The sequence below is a fragment of the Coenobita brevimanus genome, chromosome 20 (genome assembly GCF_032717465.1).
Source record: "Coenobita brevimanus isolate Jiangsu-jjx chromosome 20, ASM3271746v2, whole genome shotgun sequence".
NCBI classification, from domain to species: Eukaryota; Metazoa; Arthropoda; class Malacostraca; order Decapoda; family Coenobitidae; genus Coenobita; species Coenobita brevimanus.
In genome coordinates this window covers 6,115,001-6,132,601 of record NC_136973.1, presented here as the reverse complement: position 1 = coordinate 6,132,601, position 17,601 = coordinate 6,115,001, and the positions used below count along the sequence as shown (strand labels likewise).

Here is a 17,601-nt window from a genome sequence, read left to right as displayed (position 1 = left end):
TACACCCCCCCACCAGTATTCCCCCCCTCACCTCATCATATCCCCACCACATCATAACCTCAACAGTATTTCCCCACACCACACCGTAACCCCACCACATCTCCCCTCACCACATCATAACCCCACCAATATTTCTCCTCATCATGCCACAGCCCCACCACACACCTGACTACTTCCAACAAACCGTACACACTCGCATCCCACCTCACTTTCATCCTCACTCCCTTCTCGCACTTTCACCCCCACCTCCCACCACTCCTCACTCCTCCCCTCCCCTCCAACCCACACCCCCACCATCCTTGTCACTTTCATCCTCACCATCTTCCCTCACTTTAATTTTCACCATCTCCTCTCACTTTCATTTTCACCATCTCCTCTCACTTTCATTTTCACCATCTCCTCTCACTTTCATTTTCACCATCTCCTCTCACTTTCATTTTCACCATCTCCCCTCACTCTATCTACCCCTCATTTTCACTTTGCCGTGCATGCAACCGCAGTACCTACCTCACTTTCACCCACACTTCATCTTCTCCCCCTCTCACTTTCATACCCTTTTCCTCCCGTGCACCCCCACCACCCCTCTCACTCCCCCCCCACTCCACTACCCCCACTTTAACTCACACTTTCACCCCATCATTCATTTTCACTCACTTTCGTCCCTACAGCCCATCCACTCACCCCACATCCACACTATCCCTCTCCACCCCTCTTAATTCTCCCCCCCTCTTAATTCACCCCCCCTTTCCCCTCACTTTCTCCCCACCACCCTCACTACCACTACTCCCCATCCCTTCCTCTTCTCCCCTCCTATATATCAATACGAACTCCAACTTTCAACCCCTCCTGTCTGTCCCCTCCCCTCCCCTCTGCCTACGAGTCAAGGCCACGTGGAGGTTGTTGTTTTTGTTTTTTGTTGTTGTTTTTGTTGTATTTGCACTCATTTTCCTTTCACCTCAGTGGGAAGTAAGATGATGATGATGATGACGATGATGATGTGTGGGGATCTTGTTATGAGGTGTGTGTGTGTGTGTGTGTGTGTGTGTGTGAGTGTGTGTGTGTGTGTGAGTGTGTGTGTGTGTGTGAGTGTGTGTGTGTGTGTGAGTGTGTGTGTGTGTGTGTGTGTGTGTGTGAGTGTGTGTGTGTGAGTGTGTGTGTGTGAGTGTGAGTGTGTGTGTGTGTGTGTGTGTGTGTGTGTGTGTGTGTGTGTGTGTGTGTGAAGGAACTTGTCACGCCAGATCTGGTGTGAGTGAAGCCAAACATCAACAGGAGAGAGAGAGAGAGAGAGAGAGAGAGGGCTTGAATTCTCTTCGGTTAAGGAAGCTCCCTAACACCTTTTCCACTGCGATTTACTTTTGGATATGGGAGGTTAATATCCTCTTGTACGTTATTTATGCAGAGTATGGCAATATTGGAAGGATTTTTTGCAACACAGGACAGTAAGGTATAGTAACAAAATAAATCGTTCAGTAAAAGGTGTTAGGGAGCATCTCAGCGGACGAGAATACGGGCTAAGGAGTGTGCGTGGATGAATGAAAGTGCAAGTTACAGGGAGTGTCAAGGACAAGTTGTTCCTCAAAAGGTGTTGCGATCCATACCAAGGACGTACATTGAAGCTGCCAAGTACATACTGCTACGCTGTTAATGAGAAAAAGATATAGTAGAGAGAGAGAAAGAGAGAGAGAGAGAGAGAGAGAGAGAGAGAGATTATTAAGATAGACAGTAATTCTAATGGCGAAAAAAGTGTACAGTCACAGAAGTATATGAGAGAGAGAGAGAGAGAGAGCTATCATTGCATCTTCAACATCTCTCAAGAGGCTTCCCCTTCCACTCCAACAACGTCTTACACATTTTACAACTCGAGTCCTCCTTGTAACTCCGGGAAGCCATATTGAGGAGATGCCAGGATGGGAGGTGAGAAGAGGGGTGAGAGAGAGGTTGAGAAAATAGGTATAGTGTGAGGGAGAAATGGGGAAGGATTAAAGAGAAGGGTGAGAGTTTGAGAGAGAGAGAGAGAGAGAGAGAGAGAGAGAGAAATAGATTGCCTCTTTACTAAAAGAATTTTCTTCATTACAAAATATCTATTATTATTATTACTATTATTATTATTACTATTATTATTATTATTATTATTATTATTATTATTATTATTATTATTATGATTCTTTAAAAATAAATTATCTTTATTAAGAAAACTCAAAATAATTGTTTTTTTCCCTTTACTTAACTTCCCTTCAGTACGATGATGATTTTTTTTGTTTTATTTGTTACCTTAAGATTATTTTATTTTTCTTCCAAAGATTATTTTATTTTTCTTAAGATTATTTTATTTTTCTTCCAAAGATTATTTTATTTTTCTTAAGATTATTTTATTTTTCTTACGAAGATTATTTTGTTTTTCTTGCGAAGATTATTTTATTTTTCTTCCAAAGATTATTTTATTTTTCTTACGAAAAATGTCTTATTTTTCCAACGATTATTTTATTTTTCTTACGAAGATTATTTCATTTTCTTACGAAGATTATTTTATTTTTCCTACGAAGATTATTTTTCTTATGAAGATTATTTTATTTTTCTTACGAAGATTATTTTATTTTTCCAACGATTATTTTATTTTTCTTACGATTATTTTATTTTTCTTACGATGATTATTTTATTTTTCTTAAGATTATTTTATTTTTTTACGAAGATTATTTTATTTTAAGATTATTTTATTTTTCTTACGAAGATTGTTTTATTTTTCTTGCGAAGATTATTTTTTCTTACGAAGATTATTTTATTTTTCTTACGAGACATCCATAGAGTGAAGGATTTAGATTGAGCCTCTCTCTCTCTCTCTCTCTCTCTCTCTCTCTCTCTCTATCTATCTATCTATGTCATTCACCTACTATCAGGTATTTATTTATCGATGTCTATATGTATATCTATTGCCCTCTCTCTCTCTCTCTCTCTCTCTCTCTCTCTCTCTCTCTCTCTCTCTCTCTCTCTCTCTCTCTCTCTCTCTCATTCACTACCAGGTATTTATTTATCGATGTCTATATGTATATCTATTGCACTCTCTCTCTCTCTCTCTCTCTCTCTCTCTCTCTCTCTCTCATTCACTACCAGGTATTTATTTATCGATGTCTATATGTATATCTATTGCTCTCTCTCTCTCTCTCTCTCTCTCTCTCTCTCTCTCTCTCTCTCTCTCTCTCTCTCTCTCTCTCTCTCTCGTATCACTGTCTAGTTCTTAGGGGATTACATGAGTTACAAGGTCCTGAACTCGAGAGAGAGAGAGAGAGAGAGAGAGAGAGAGGAATGAGGAAGATAGAAAGGGAGGAAGAGGAGGGAGAAAAGAGGAGAGGGAGGGAGAAATGGGATGGGTAAGGAATAGGGTGTAGGAGAGGATGGGGGAGGGGTAGATTGGAGTCGTGGTGGAGGGGGAGGGGTAGAGTGTAGTTGTGGAGGATGGGGGAGGGGTAGATAGGAGTAGTGGAGGAGGGAGGGGTAGATTGGAGTAGTGGAGGTTGGGGGAAGGGGTAGAATGGGAGAGAGAGATAAGATAAAACAGTGGAGGAGGAGAGGGAAGAGTGAAAGTGAGGGGGAGAAAGTGGGAGGGGGGGGCAGTGAAAGGGGTGGGGGGGGAAAGGGATGGTAGGAGGGGGTTCAGCGGCCCCCTCCCGCCCCCTTCGTGGTGTGAGTGTGGTTGAGAGGCTGCCTGTCCTTCCTGCAATACGGATTATGCTTGCCTTACCACCTCAGGCACTAGCAGGAGTTCTTCAAGATGCTCTCATTTCTTGGCATGTCTTTTGCGTTTTTTTTTTTAGTTTTTTCTTATTTCGTTGTGATGGATTTGGTTTCGTTTTTGCTAATGAGGGATTGTTTTTGTCATTATTGTTTTTATTATTTTGTTATTATTTTTATTTTTATTATTATTATTATTATTGTTATTTTTATTATTGTTGTCGTTACTACTACTACTGTTACTACTGCTACTACTCACTACTGCTACTGCTACTACTACTACTATTACTAATACTACTATCGGGTACTGCTACTACTGCTGCTACTACTATTATTATTATTATTATTATTATTATTATTATTATTGTTATTATTATTGTTATTATTATTGTTATTATTATTATTATTATTATTATTATTATTATTATTGCTATTGTTACTACTACTACTACTACTACTACTACTACTACTACTGCTATTATTATTATTATTATTATTATTATTATTATTGAGTGACAAGCCAAATAGTTTCCTGTAAGCCAAGAAACCATTTACAACGCTGGGTGGTAAGCATATAACCAAACCATACGTGCTCCCTACGTGTCAACAAGTGGGTTGGTGGAGGGTTAGTGCCCCTTCCCGTAAAACAAATAACTCAAAGTCAATGGCCACCCCTTACTGGATTATGGCGTCTGGCAATTGATTGATTTGATTGATTATTATTATTATTATTATTACTTTATTATCATTATTATTATTATAGCTCTAGATGCTTCACCAGCAAGGCACCTCAGATACACTCTTCATAAACACCAACACGTGCAAAAAAAAAAAAAAAAAAATCCTGCCCTTAAGTCATCAAATAGTAAAATAAATACGACAAAAAATATGCTACGGGATACAAGGGGTTAATCAGGGTCACGGCTTATTTAATATTAGACGGTTTTTTTAGTCACTTTTTTTAGTCACTTTAGTCACTTTTTAGTTACTTTTTTGAGTCACTTTTTAGTTACTTTTTAGTCACTTTTATTATTGTAATTTTCTTTCATTAATTCCTATGCTTTCTCTAAGACAATCATATTATTCAAAATTCATACCACGAAAATTTTGAAATCCCCCATTTTTTATATATATATATATTTTTTTTTAACATATAGTAACGAAAATTAGAACATGCATGAGTTTTTTTTTTTATAATATTGTACCATTGCTGACTCCACGTGTATGTATGTATGTATGTATGTATATAAATGTATGTATGTATCATTAAATTATTACGTACATGTGCGGTATATATGTAGTTTCTTTACTTATTTATTTGACGGGCCTTCAAGGGATATTTATAATTGTCTTAAATATTGATTGTTAATATATGGCTTACTGGGGTGTCTTTTTTTCAGAGGTAAAAAAAAAAAAAAAAATCAATATTGACTTGAGACCTCCATTATTGAGTCACTTATATCCTTTAGTTGTATAGGTTTTTTCTTTTTAATCTTTCTGTGACATTCTTTTTTTTTTTTTGGGGGGGGGAGTCGAGTGTCTAAGCAGTAAACAATAGGAACTGACCGTCTGCCCCTCTGCCTTTGAAGTTCCCGCTCCCCCAACCCCCCTCACCCCCTTCAAATCCCCACCCCCTATATTATGACCACTGACCCCCTTCTTCAGCATCCCCCAATAACCCCCAATTTCTCCCTTCAAGAGTACCCCCAACTTTCCCTCTTGACTTCTTTCGCTCTTTCTTATAAAATTTCCGCGTCAGTTTTTCTACCTCGCTTTCTTCTCTCAGTTTCGGATGGGGGTTTGGTTGTTGAGGAAGAGCCTTATATTTTGTTATCCTTGTCTTATTCTGGCAGTCTAATCACGTTTACAAGAGCTGCCTACCTTGGGCCAACTGATCTGCTGTAGTCTCTCTCTCTCTCTCTCTCTCTCTCTCTCTCTCTCTCTCTCTCTCTCTCTCTCTCTCTCACACACACACACACACACACACACACACACACATTCTTACGTTCTAGATCACCCCCACCCATCTCCCTCCCTCTCCCAATCACCCCTCACCCCCTCCCCTCTCCCAATCACCCCTCACCCCCTCCCCTCTCCCAATCACCCCTCACCCCCTCCCCTCTCCCAATCACCCCTCACCCCCTCCCCTCTCCCAGCATAGCCTAGTCTATAACAAACATCAAAAGAACAAATACCTCTGGCGATGTTTGCTTTCCTTTGTGTTCCTTTGTACCTCTCCTCTCCTCTCCTCTCTCTCCTCTCCTCTCCTCTCTCTCCTCTCCTCTCTCTCCTCTCCTCTCCTCTCTCTCCTCCCCTCTCCTCTCTCTCCTCCCCTCTCCTCTCTCTCCTCTCCTCTCCTCCCCTCTCCTCTCCTCTCCTCCCCTCTCCTCTCCTCTCCTTCCCTCTCCTCTCTCTCCTCTCCTCTCCTCTCTCTCCTCCCCTCTCCTTCCCTCTCCTCTCTCTCCTCCCCTCTCCTCTCTCTCCTCTCCTCTCCTCTCCTCTCCTTTCCTTTCCATTCCACCTTCCTCCTCATCACCACTCCCTTCGTCTCCCCCAACATATCCCCCACCCATCTTCCCCTCGCTCATCTCCCCTCTTCTCATCCAGCTTACCCCCCCACCATCAAGATCTTCTCCCCATATCAGTCTCCTCCTACAACCTTTCCTTCCTTGTAGGTATTTTTTTTTCTACCCTCACCTCATCTACTTGTCTCGGTTATTCTCTCCTTCCCCAAATTATTTCTTCCCCTCTCTACCCATCTTCCTCTCCCTACCCACTTTCCTACCCACCTTCCCCTCCCTACCCACCTTCCTACCCACTTTCCCCTCCTTACCAAGCTTCCCCTCCCTACCCATCTTCCCCTTCCTCAGAATCCACCCTCTCTCATATCCCCACATAACCCCTCCTCCCTCCCTATCCCCCAGCCAGACTTCCTTCCCCACGATCCCTCCTACCCCCTCACATATCCTCTCCCCCTCCAACCCCAAGTCTCCCATATTTTGTCTTTCCCCTCGTAGCCTTCCCCTCCCCCTTTCCCCTCCCCATCCCCAGATCTCTTTATACTTTCATTTCCTGCCAATAACCTCTTTTCTCCTCTTTCTTGAAGATCAACTTTTTCTCATTCTTTCTTTTTCATGTTGACTCCCCTCTCTTGATTCCCTTTCCCCCTCCTTACCCCCGCCCTTTTCCCCCTCCTTACCCCCGCCCTTTTCCCCCTCCTTACCCCCGCCCTTTTCCCCCCTCCTCATCCTTTCCCCCATCGTTTTCCCCCCTCCCCCATCCTTTCTCTTTCATGTTATCTCCCCTCTCTCTTGATTCCCTTTCCCCTCCTTACCCCCACCCTTTTCCCCCCTCCTCTTCCCCCCTCCCCATCCCTTCCCCCCTCCCCATCCCTTCCCCCCTCCCCCCTCCCCATCCCTTCCCCCACCCTTCTCCCCCTCCCCATCCCTTCCCCCACCCTTCTCCCCCTCCCCCATCCCTTCCCCCACCCTTTTATCCCCTCCCCCATCCCTTCCCCCACCCTTTCCCCCCTCCCAATCCGACAGTGAGGTCTTAAAAATAATAATCCGCAAAGCAAATCGACTCCTACCATCACAATACCTGCAGAAGAAGCCGCCTCTCTCAGCTCATTGACCACTTAATTGCCCTCCCACACCTGTTTGTTGACCCAGGAGCTCTGCCGGTGAAAGGAGGAGGGCAGGGGAGAAGGAGGAAGGGAGGGGGAGAGGAGGGAGAAGAGAGGAGCGTGGGGAAAGGGAAGAGAGAGGGAGAAGGATGGAGAGGAAGAGAGGATGGGGAGAAATGGAGAGGAAGGGAGGGAGAAAGGGGGAGAAGATGAGAGGGAAGCAAGAAGGAAGAGAAGGAGGGAGAGGAGGAAGGGAAGGGAGAAGGCAGGGAGGGTAGGGTGCAAGTTAAGAGGGGGAGTCTTGATTTAACTTTGTAGCAGCCCTGAGTGTGTATAGGGCTTAAGCTTGTGGGTTTGTTTGAGGAAGCTTTCTTGATCGTCGGCTCCACGTGGCCAGGATCACTGTATTGTGGGCTTTTATTGGGCTATTGTAGTTACGGTGTTTGGATAGGAATGTGGGATGGGACGGGATGGGATGAGATGGATAGAATGAGGGTGTTTTACTGTTCCATTTCTGTGTTGATGTCCTGTGTTTAGATGGGTATGGCTTGGGATGGGATGAGATGTGACGTGGATGGGATAGGATGGGATGGGATGAGGCGTTGTTGGGATGGGATGGGATGTGACGTGGATAGGATGGGATGGGATGTGACATGGATGGGATGGGATGGGATGGGAAGTGAAAGGACTGGAGATGCAGGTTTTCATGGCTGCTTTTGGTCAGTGTTTGGATTGGAGTATGGATTGGTATGGAATGGGAGGGGAAGTGGATGTAATGGAAGACATGTAGTTACCCTTTAGCGCTGTTTTTGTATGATAGGAGAGGATCGTGGGATAGATCGGGATGGGACGAAATGGGATGGGAACAGGATGGGGCATGGATGGGGCTGTGGCTGTGTCATTTTAACCTTTCATTGTTCTTCTAATCATCTTCGTTAAGGTAGGTGTGTCAGAGGTATTGTGATAAAATGAGAGCAAAATAGAGTGACATGGAAGGGAAGGAATGTTGTTCGGATCATTTTAGTCTCTCAAATGACAGAATTATTGTTGTGTCAGAAGGGGGAGTTTAAGGTAGCATGGTCTGTCTGGAGTTGAAGGAATTGAGAGTATACAGTGAATTGGGAAGTTACAGAGAGAGAGAGAGGGATAGAGAGAGAGAGAGGTATATGATAATAGAAATGTGTAGAGTCGACCACTGAATCTGTCTTCTTCATTTTGTCTCTCCTTCTGCTTACGACCTCCAGGCATTTCGAAAGAAATATGATAAATTTGTGTCCAGGCATCTCGAAAGAAATATGATAAATTTGACTCTCTTTTGTTCATTTTTCAGGTATGTAAATTTTTCGGGTCTTACACTCTCTCTCTCTCTCTCTCTCTCTCTCTCTCTCTCTCTCTCTCTCTCTCTCTCTCTCTCTCTCTCTCTCTCTCAGAATAAGAACAAAGGTATAACATCTTAGTAGCGCAGGTGAGGTTTCTTCGTCTGTCTAATGAGATCACAGGTAGGGTAGGTCTGGGAGAAAGAGAGAGAGGGAGGGAGGGAGGGAGGGAAATATATCTTGAGTACAGAAATTAATATACAGAGAGAGAGAGAGAGAGAGAGAGAGAGAAATTGTATGCTTGTGTGTGTGTGTGTGTGTGTGTGTGTGTGTGTGTGTGTGTGTGTAAGAGAGAGAGAGAGATAGAGGGAAGTTTTGTGTGTGTGTGTGTGTGTGTGTGTGTGTGTGTGTGTGAGAGAGAGAGAGAGCGAGAGGGGGGGGAAATTTTGTGTGTGTGTGTGTGTGTGTGTGTGTGTGTGTGTGTGTGCGCGTGCGTGTGCGTGTGCGTGCGCGCGTGCGTGTAAACCAGCTTAGGCACGACGCGTTGACGGGGTTTCTTCACTACTGTCAAAGGGTTTAGTAGTGAGGCAGGTCGGAGAGAGAGAGAGAGAGACGAAGAAACAAATGTAGAGAGGAGAGAGATGAGATAGGTGTAGGGACAGGTGTGGAGAAAGAGAGAGAGAGAGAGAATGGAAGATCAATAAACCCTATTTTAACTTTATTTACAAATTTACTGCCATTCCTTTATATTAGCCAACAACAAACAATATATTATCCTCAGTAAAATCTAGTACACCTGAAGTAATAAAGGACAGGTGATTAATTAGCCGGAAATAAAGACACCTGTGCTTTATTCCACCTTAGGATAGACGATTTTATTTAGGTTTTTATTCACCGGAGTCAAAATGTTAAGAAATTCATATCCATTTATATTTCCCTCGTCCAAAATTGGTCTCTAGTCCTTTTGATCACCGGCCCACCGCCCTAACCACTCCAGAGTCTATAGGGTGGGGGTTGGGGGTTAGGGAGGGGATCTGAAGAACTCTCAGCCCCCCTCTCCAGCTCTACATCAAAGTGACCCCCTCCCCATCCCCCCCCCCTCGCCCCTCTTTTGGCTGGACATGTCACTGATAAGGTCAAATAAAGGGACACACACACACACACACACACACACACACACACACACACACACACACACACACACACACACACACACACACACACACGAGTTGAACTTTGACTCAATCTTCTGACCTTGACCTTTGTAATGAAAATCGTATCCCTTCTTTCTCTCCTGACCCTTAACCATTCCACTAAGTCTTACGAAAATCAGATTACAATTTTTTAAGCCTTGCCAAATGAGAGTGAACGGAGTATAGAACCAGATACACAGACTGGTGAGAGGTATGAAAGCTCCCTAACACCTCTTCCGTAGCTATTTATTTGTGGATACGGCTGATTAAATTTGTTTCTTGTTTATGCAGATGATGGCGATATTTGAAGGATTTATATAACACTGAAGAGGTGAGTTAGGTGTAATAAGCAAAGTAAATAACTGAGGAAAAGGTCATAGGGAACTTCTTTAAGGACTTATATAACACAGAAGAGGTTATTTAGGTGTAATAAGTAAAATAAGTAGCTGCAGAATAGGTGTTGGGGAGCTTCTTTAACTAGAGAAAATGCCGGCCTGTGTACTGTGTTGGAATGTGAGGGAAGTACAGCTGGGGACAAAAATAGTGTTCCACCTTTTTGCTGAACAATAATGAAACTTTTACATAATATTCTGAAAAGTCTGCTGGATCCGATGGACTGGGGGCCAGGGTATAACAAGGCATCGCTCACTGTCTTGCTGTTTATCGTGGTCAAGTGGCAGGGTTGTTATGATTTAAGTCATGTGATTTAAATCGATTTCAGAGTGAAAAAAAAAAAATTATTTAAATCAAAATGGATTATTTTTTAAAATTTAAATACAGTAAAAATGAAGGAGACGGAGAATGTGATGTGATGGATGTGTATTGTACAGATGCATCAAGTCTGCTTGGCCTGTACTCTTCCTGTACTGATCTGGATCGTCAGGCACCAGTGATTGCCTTTTGTTACAAGGCAAATTAAAAAAAAAAAAAAATAGAGAAAGAAGGCTCTTTGATAATAACAATAAATGTGATTATACTCAGTGTTAACATATGAACTAAACACTTCTTTGAATACACAGTAACCTGATTCAGTCTAATGATTATGATCCTCATTTGACAAAATATACAAGACAAGTTGGCAGCGTTCTTCAGTATGTGACAGTGTGAGTAACCTGCCTTATACCAAGAAGTGTCAGCCTGTGGTGCTGCCTTACTCCCACTTCCCATTCACATTATTATTTTCAATTTTGTAAGTCTGTTTATTTGAACAGTGATATATAATCCTGCCTAATGGACGCACTGCAGCAAGTGGAAGGAAAAGAGACCCAGTATGGTACTCTTTTGACAGAATTCCCAAAGGCACAAACAGGGTTGGAAAAAAAAATCATTTTTAAAAATCTGATTTAAATTTTAAAAAATCCGATTTCAATTAAAAAAAAAATAGATTTTTTTTTTATTTACAAAAATCTGATTTTTCCCAACCGTGTGAAGTGCATCAGTATTTATGTCCGCAGCTCATGTACATCCACCTGAGTCGCAAGGTACGCAGTTTGGAAAGGTGAGAGGAACAGGCGGAGAGAAATAGGTCTAAGTAGGTGTGTTATGCAGGTGAACTGGAAGGTGTAGGTCTTCCCTCCCCATCTTTAAGACTTCTTGGGGGTTCTTAAGTGCTGCAGACGTGTTGGCGAGACAGGTCGAGCGTACAAGGAGGCACGCTAGGGGAGATTACAAGAGATAAAGAAGGGGGAAAGGTTGGACGAGACAGGAAAAGAGTGAGTGACAGTGCTGACCTACGTAAGTGCCTCGTGGTTGGTGTCACTCTTGCCATTGAAAAAAGTAGAATAATAAAAGTAGGTCTAGCGTGTAAGTAGGCCTGATAGGGGAGATAAGGGAAGATAAGCAAGGGGTGGATGAAAGCAAGACAGAGAGAGAAGGCATTGGCTTCGATAATTGCTGTTTGTTTGGTCATTAACTACTGAATTGTATGCTAGATGTGTAGTAGTAGTAGTAGTAGGAGTAGTTGTAACAGTAGTAGTATTAGTAGCAGCAGGTCGAGCGTGTATGTAGGTCTTGTATTGGGGATTATACAAGAAGAAGAAAGAGGTGGATGGAGGAGCTTGAGAGAGAGAGAGAGAGAGAGAGAGAATGGTGGTGAGTGATTTATATGATGCAGAAGAGAGTAGCCAAGAGTAGTAAGCAAAATAAATCGCTTAGGATGAGGGTAGTAAAGAGTGATAAGCAAAATAAATCGCTTAGGAAGAGGTGTTAGGGAGCATTCTTAGCCAACGAGGATCTTAGTAGAGAGAAGGGGGTAAGAAGACGTGTGTGAAGCCTATAGAGGTTTAAGAACAGGTGTAGACAGGTGTAAGTAGGTGTGGGGAGGTGTAGAAAGGTGTGTATACTCGCTGCTAAGGCATGGCTGTAGGTACTTAACTCATTCCGTGTGCGATTTAGTTTTACCTGTGCATTTTAGTTTTTACCTGTGCAATTTAGTTTTTACCTGTGCGATTTCATTTTTACCTGTGCGATTTAATTTTTTACCTGTGCGATTTATTTTTTTACCAGTGCGATTTATTTTTTTACCAGTGCGATTTATTTTTTACCTGTGCAATATAGTTTTTTACCTGTGCAATTTAGTTTTTACCTGTGGCTCTTTGTGTTTGGGGAATTAAATTGTAAATATGGAGAGAGAAGTGTATAAGTGATTGTAGGTCTGTTGACTGAATTTTCTCTTACTACACACACACACACACACACACACACACACACACACACACACACACACACACACACACACACACACACACACACACACACACACACACACACACACACACACACACACACACACACACACACACACACACACACACACACACACACACACACACACACACACACACACACACACACACACACACACACACACACACACACATCTTCAACACGATCTCCGCTGACCTACTCCCACCCCTCTTGAAGAAGCCAGTGAACAAGAATTTCAATGTAAGAAGTCTGTCAGTATGGATTTATATAATGTCTTTAGTGAGAGACAGACTGGGTTTCCTAAGGGGGGAGGTTAACGCGTGGGGGAGTTGGGGTAAGGCGGCGAGAAAGGGAGAAGGAAAGGATGAAAAGAAAGGGAGGAAAGGGGGAGAGGAGAAAAGAAGAATGTGGGAGAACAGGGGTGAGAGAGGGAGAAAGGGTGAAGGAATGAGGGTGAAATGGGAGACATGGAGATGGGGAGGAAAGGGGAAAGAGAGAAAGAGTGAGGGAATGAGGGTGAAAAGGGAGAAAGGGAGACAGGGAGGAGAGGCAGGGGAAGAGAAAAGGTGAAGAGAGAATGGGAGGGAAAAGGTGTGGTAGAAGAGGAAGAATGAAGAGGAGGAGGAGGGAGAAAGGCTGAGCGAATGAGGGAGAAAGAGGGGAAAGGGTGAGGAATGAGGGAGAGAGAGGGGAAAGGGTGAGGGAATGAGGGAGAGGGGAAAGGGTGAGGGAATGAGGGAGAGAGAGGGGAAAGGATGAGGGAATGAGGGAGAGAGAGAGAGGGGAAAGGGTGAGGGAATGAGGGAGAGAGATAGGGGAAAGGGTGAGGGAATGAGGGAGAGAGAGGGGAAAGGGTGAGGGAATGAGGGAGGGAGGGGGGAAAGAGTGAGGGAGAATGGGAAGGGGTACAAAGAAGTAGAAAGGAGAGCAAACAGCAGTAGATCTGTTTTTTTGGCAGTTTGGTGTAGAGATGGTTGTAACTAAAAAAAAGTATTCTATCAGTTAAAGACAAGGATAGTAGAGCAGGAATTTTATGAGATGGAACAGCTAATGTATTTCTTATTTTGAGCTTAAGTCAGTTTTTTGGAAATTGTGAACCAGGTGACTCGTTCGTCCTTGAAATAACACACTAATGATGGAATGGTAGGGTCGTTAAGGGGCAGTGAATGGTAGTTGGGGGTCAGTTAAAGTTAGTATGACTAGTTAAGTGGTGTGTGGAGTCCAAGCCAAGTTGTTTAGAACTAGTTACACAAATTAGAAATATAAAGAGACTAGACAGCCAGTTAGAGACCAGTTAGAGGTAAATAAGAGTAGTTGGAAGTAGTAAGAGTGTGGCTAGAAGTAGATGGAGACAAATTAGAAGCAGTTAATTCTAGATGGAGGTCATTCGAGGTCAATTAAAGACAATTACTAATCAGTCAGTGGTAATTGCAGCCATTTAAAGGGTAATGATAGGTACTTAGAGGCGCAGAGGCACTATAATCAGCTTGTTTTCATCCGACGGAACTGACCCGCTGCCACAACTGGGATACTGAGCTGTGGATGCGTGAAATTCGACAAGCCGTGCGTCCTCCCTTGGCGATATTCGTGAGTTGAGAGAGGAGGTATGGCTGATGATGATAGTGATTTATAGTTAGTGGATCATTACTTCTGTCCGCCACCCTACACCTCTCGTCATGCTTTCGATTTTCTCTTGGCAGGGGTGGGAGTGAATTAGTGTGGTATTGTGATATGCCTGAGTTGGGAAAAGGAGGTATGGATGATGATGATGATTTTTAGTTATGGGGTGGATATTTACGCGTGTCCACTACTCCACTCACTCCTCTTTGGCCCTCCTCTAGGCAGGGATGGGGTGATTTATTGCCGTATTGCGATATTTCCGAGGTATTTAAGGTTATGGAGTGGATCACTGTTTTTGTCCGGTACTCTTCAACACTCACCTCTCTTAGGGTCCTCTCTCGGCAGGGGCGGGAGTGCGGTGTTGTGGTGCTGCGGTAGACCTAGGTGCCCTGCGGCCGCCCCTGGGTACCACGCCGCAGCCCAGCCCGCAGCCGCAGCGCCTCCGTTGAACATGCGCAGTTTGTCGTACACGCTCTCCCCGCCCCCGGTCGCCACTCCAACGCCGGAACCTTGCTCCTTTTGCGCGGCCAAGTTACGTAGCACGCGGTTGATGGAGGATACCTGTGGGAGGGAGATGGGGGGGTTAGATAGATTGAGAGGTTGATGGATTGATGGAGGGAGGGGGGGATGAATAGAGGGTAGGGGAAAAGAATGGATGGATGGATGGATAGATAGGTTGACAGATGGGTTTGTGGAGAGAGGGATGTGAACCTTGCTTTTCCTATGGTGCTCGGATCCGTTGAACGCGGTTGGTAAAAGATAACAGAGGGAGAGAGAGAGAGAGAGAATAAATGGGAAATTACTTATAAAATAGAAAGTATTAAATAAAAAGGACTGTTCTGCTAAAATAATTTCGTCTATCAATCTGTCCATATCTATCTGTCTGTCTGTCTATCTACTTATCTATCTATCTATCTATCTATATCTGTCTCTTTGCTTGTGTCCCTTTATCTGTGTCTGTCTATGTATAGCTGTCATTTTGCCTGTGTCAGTTTATCTATCTCAGTTTGTCTCTATCTATCTATCTATCTGTGTTTATCCTTCCTGAGGCCGCATCTTGTGAGGGGTGACCAAAACAATAGCAGTTTAAATCCCAATCCCCCAGTTTAAATCCCAATCCCTCCCAGTTTAAATCCCAGTTCCCCCAGTTTAAATCCCAATCCCCCAGTTTAAATCCCAATCCCCCCAGTTTAAATCTCCCTAGAGCTGAGTAAAATCGTGTAGAGTTAGCAAGACTTATTATTATTATTATTATTATTACTAGCCTCGGGTTCCTGCGCTTCTTTATGGGGCGACATAGGATTGGATGATGGATGCATGGATGGATTATAATTATTATTATTTCTATTATTTCTTTAATGCTGGAAAACACAGCGATCTTAGTCATTATAGAGAGAATCGCTTTGAATGTAACTCTAAATCTGTTTGAGAATAATATATATATATAGTACTGTCACTGAATTTAACAGTGACAGTTCTATCTATCTATCAGTCTGTCCACATACCCTTCAATACAAACAATGCAACTAGCTTCCACAATCCAGCTTTACCTGTACAGAACACCAAAGTCTATTTCCCCTGTTATCTTGCGTTGATATGTATAAGCTGACTGGATTGGTGGAGGGGCGCCATGGGTCTTGAAAATTGTTGTGGCATTTTTCCATTCTCCTGTGCTTAAATAATTCTTTTCTCTAATTTTTTTTGGGGGGGTTTAATTCCTCTCCTCACTCCCCTCCCTTGCTCTCTCGGTCTCCCCTCTTTCTCTCTCCCTTTCTGTTTTTGTTAATCGCCCTTCTCTCTCTCGCCCCTCTCCTTTCCTACCTCCCCGACCTAGCTCTGCCTGCGCCTTCCCTCCTTCCTCTCCCCTCTCCCCAGCCTGCCCCTCCCCCCTCCCCAGCCTGCCCCTCCCCCCTCCCCAGCCTGCCCCTCCCCCCTCCCCAGCCTGCCCCTCCCCCCTCCCCAGCCTGCCCCTCCCCTCTCCCCTCTCCCTTCCTTCCTGCTGTCTCCCCCTTCTGCTTCCCCCCTTTCCTTTCTTTGTCTCCTTTTATTATTTTTATCCACTTATTGTCTCTCTCCCCCCAGATATCTCCCCACTTTTCTCCCCTCTGTCTCTCTCATCCTCTTCCACCTACTGTTACCCCTCCTCCCACTCTCCCCTCTCTTCCTCCTCTTTCCCCTCCCTGCCCCTTCCCTCTCCCCTCCCTGCCTCTCCCCTCTCCCCCTTAAGCTCCCCACCCTCATGCGTTTCATTTAACCGATTTCTACATCTTTTTCTTTAAATTCTCTCTCTCTCTCTCTCTCTCTCTCTCTCTCTCTCTCTCTCTCTCACACACACACACACACACACACACACACACACACACACACACACACACACACACACACACACACATACAAAATAAGACTTAAGGTTGAACGACAAGAAGCCAGACTTACCCATAAAAGTCTTAAGATATTCATTCGTGTGTGTGTGTGTGTGTGTGTGTGTGTGTGTGTGTGTGTGTGTGTGTGTGTGTGTGTGTGTGTGTGTCACTTGCTCCACATTTTCTCATTTTCTTTAACCATTTCTTATATTCACACTTTCTCTTTTTTTTTTTTTGAGAGAGAGAGTGAGACAGACAGACAGATTGACAGAGAGACAGACAGACAGAGACAGAGGGTTGAAAGGAGGTAGGAGAAGTGAGAAGGGTGAAAGGAGAGGGGGAAGTAAAGAGGAGGAAATTGGAGAAGAAAGAGGGGAGAGAGGGACTTGAGAGGGGAGGAAAGAGGGGAGAAAGGGAGGAGAGAGGGGAGGAAAGAGGGGAGAAAGGGAGGAGAGAGGGAAGTGAGAGGGGAGGTGATCGGTCCTTCTCTGTGTCGTGCCTATTGACAGCTCCTTAAAGATGAAGGTCCCTCTACTCTCCCCTCTCCCCACTCTCTCCCCCCTCTCCCCTCCCCTCTCCCCACTATCTCCCCTCTCCCCATCCTTCTTCCCCCCTACCCTGGACCCCTACACGCCTCTCCTTCCTTCCCTATTCCCCTTCCCTTCCCACTCTCTCTCCCCTCCTCCTCTCCCTCCTCTCCCTCTCTCCCCCCTTTCCTTCCTTTCCTCCTCCCTCCTCCCTCCCTCCTCCTGTCTCTTTTCGGATCCTTTCTACCTCTACCCTCGTCTTCTCTCTCTCTCTCTCTCTCTCTCTCTCTCATCTCTTGCTCTCCCTGTCTTTCTTCTTTCTCCTACTCTTTTCGCTCTCTTTTATCCCTCCCTCCCCCTCTCTTTCTTTCCACTTTCTTTCATTTCTCTTTCCAGTTCCCTCCCCCTTTCCCGTTTCCTCTCCCTTCCCATCTCTTCTCTCCCTCCTTCCCCCTCTCTTTCCTCCCTCTCCCTACCCCTTTTCTCCCTTTCTCCCTCTCCCTACCCCTTTTCTCCCTTTCTCCC

General features: G+C 44.3%; 1 protein-coding gene across 1 annotated transcript in view; it reads right to left on the bottom strand.

Annotated features, from left to right (window-relative positions):
- LOC145391844 (paired box protein Pax-6-like) overlaps window positions 1–17,601 on the bottom strand; it is a 229,355-nt gene that overhangs the window by 56,269 nt on the left and 155,485 nt on the right. Inside the window, exon 5 of the mRNA XM_080266332.1 lies at window positions 14,507–14,747. Coding sequence (XP_080122458.1) covers window positions 14,507–14,747 — 241 coding nt within the window. The remainder of the gene's footprint in view (window positions 1–14,506; window positions 14,748–17,601) is intronic.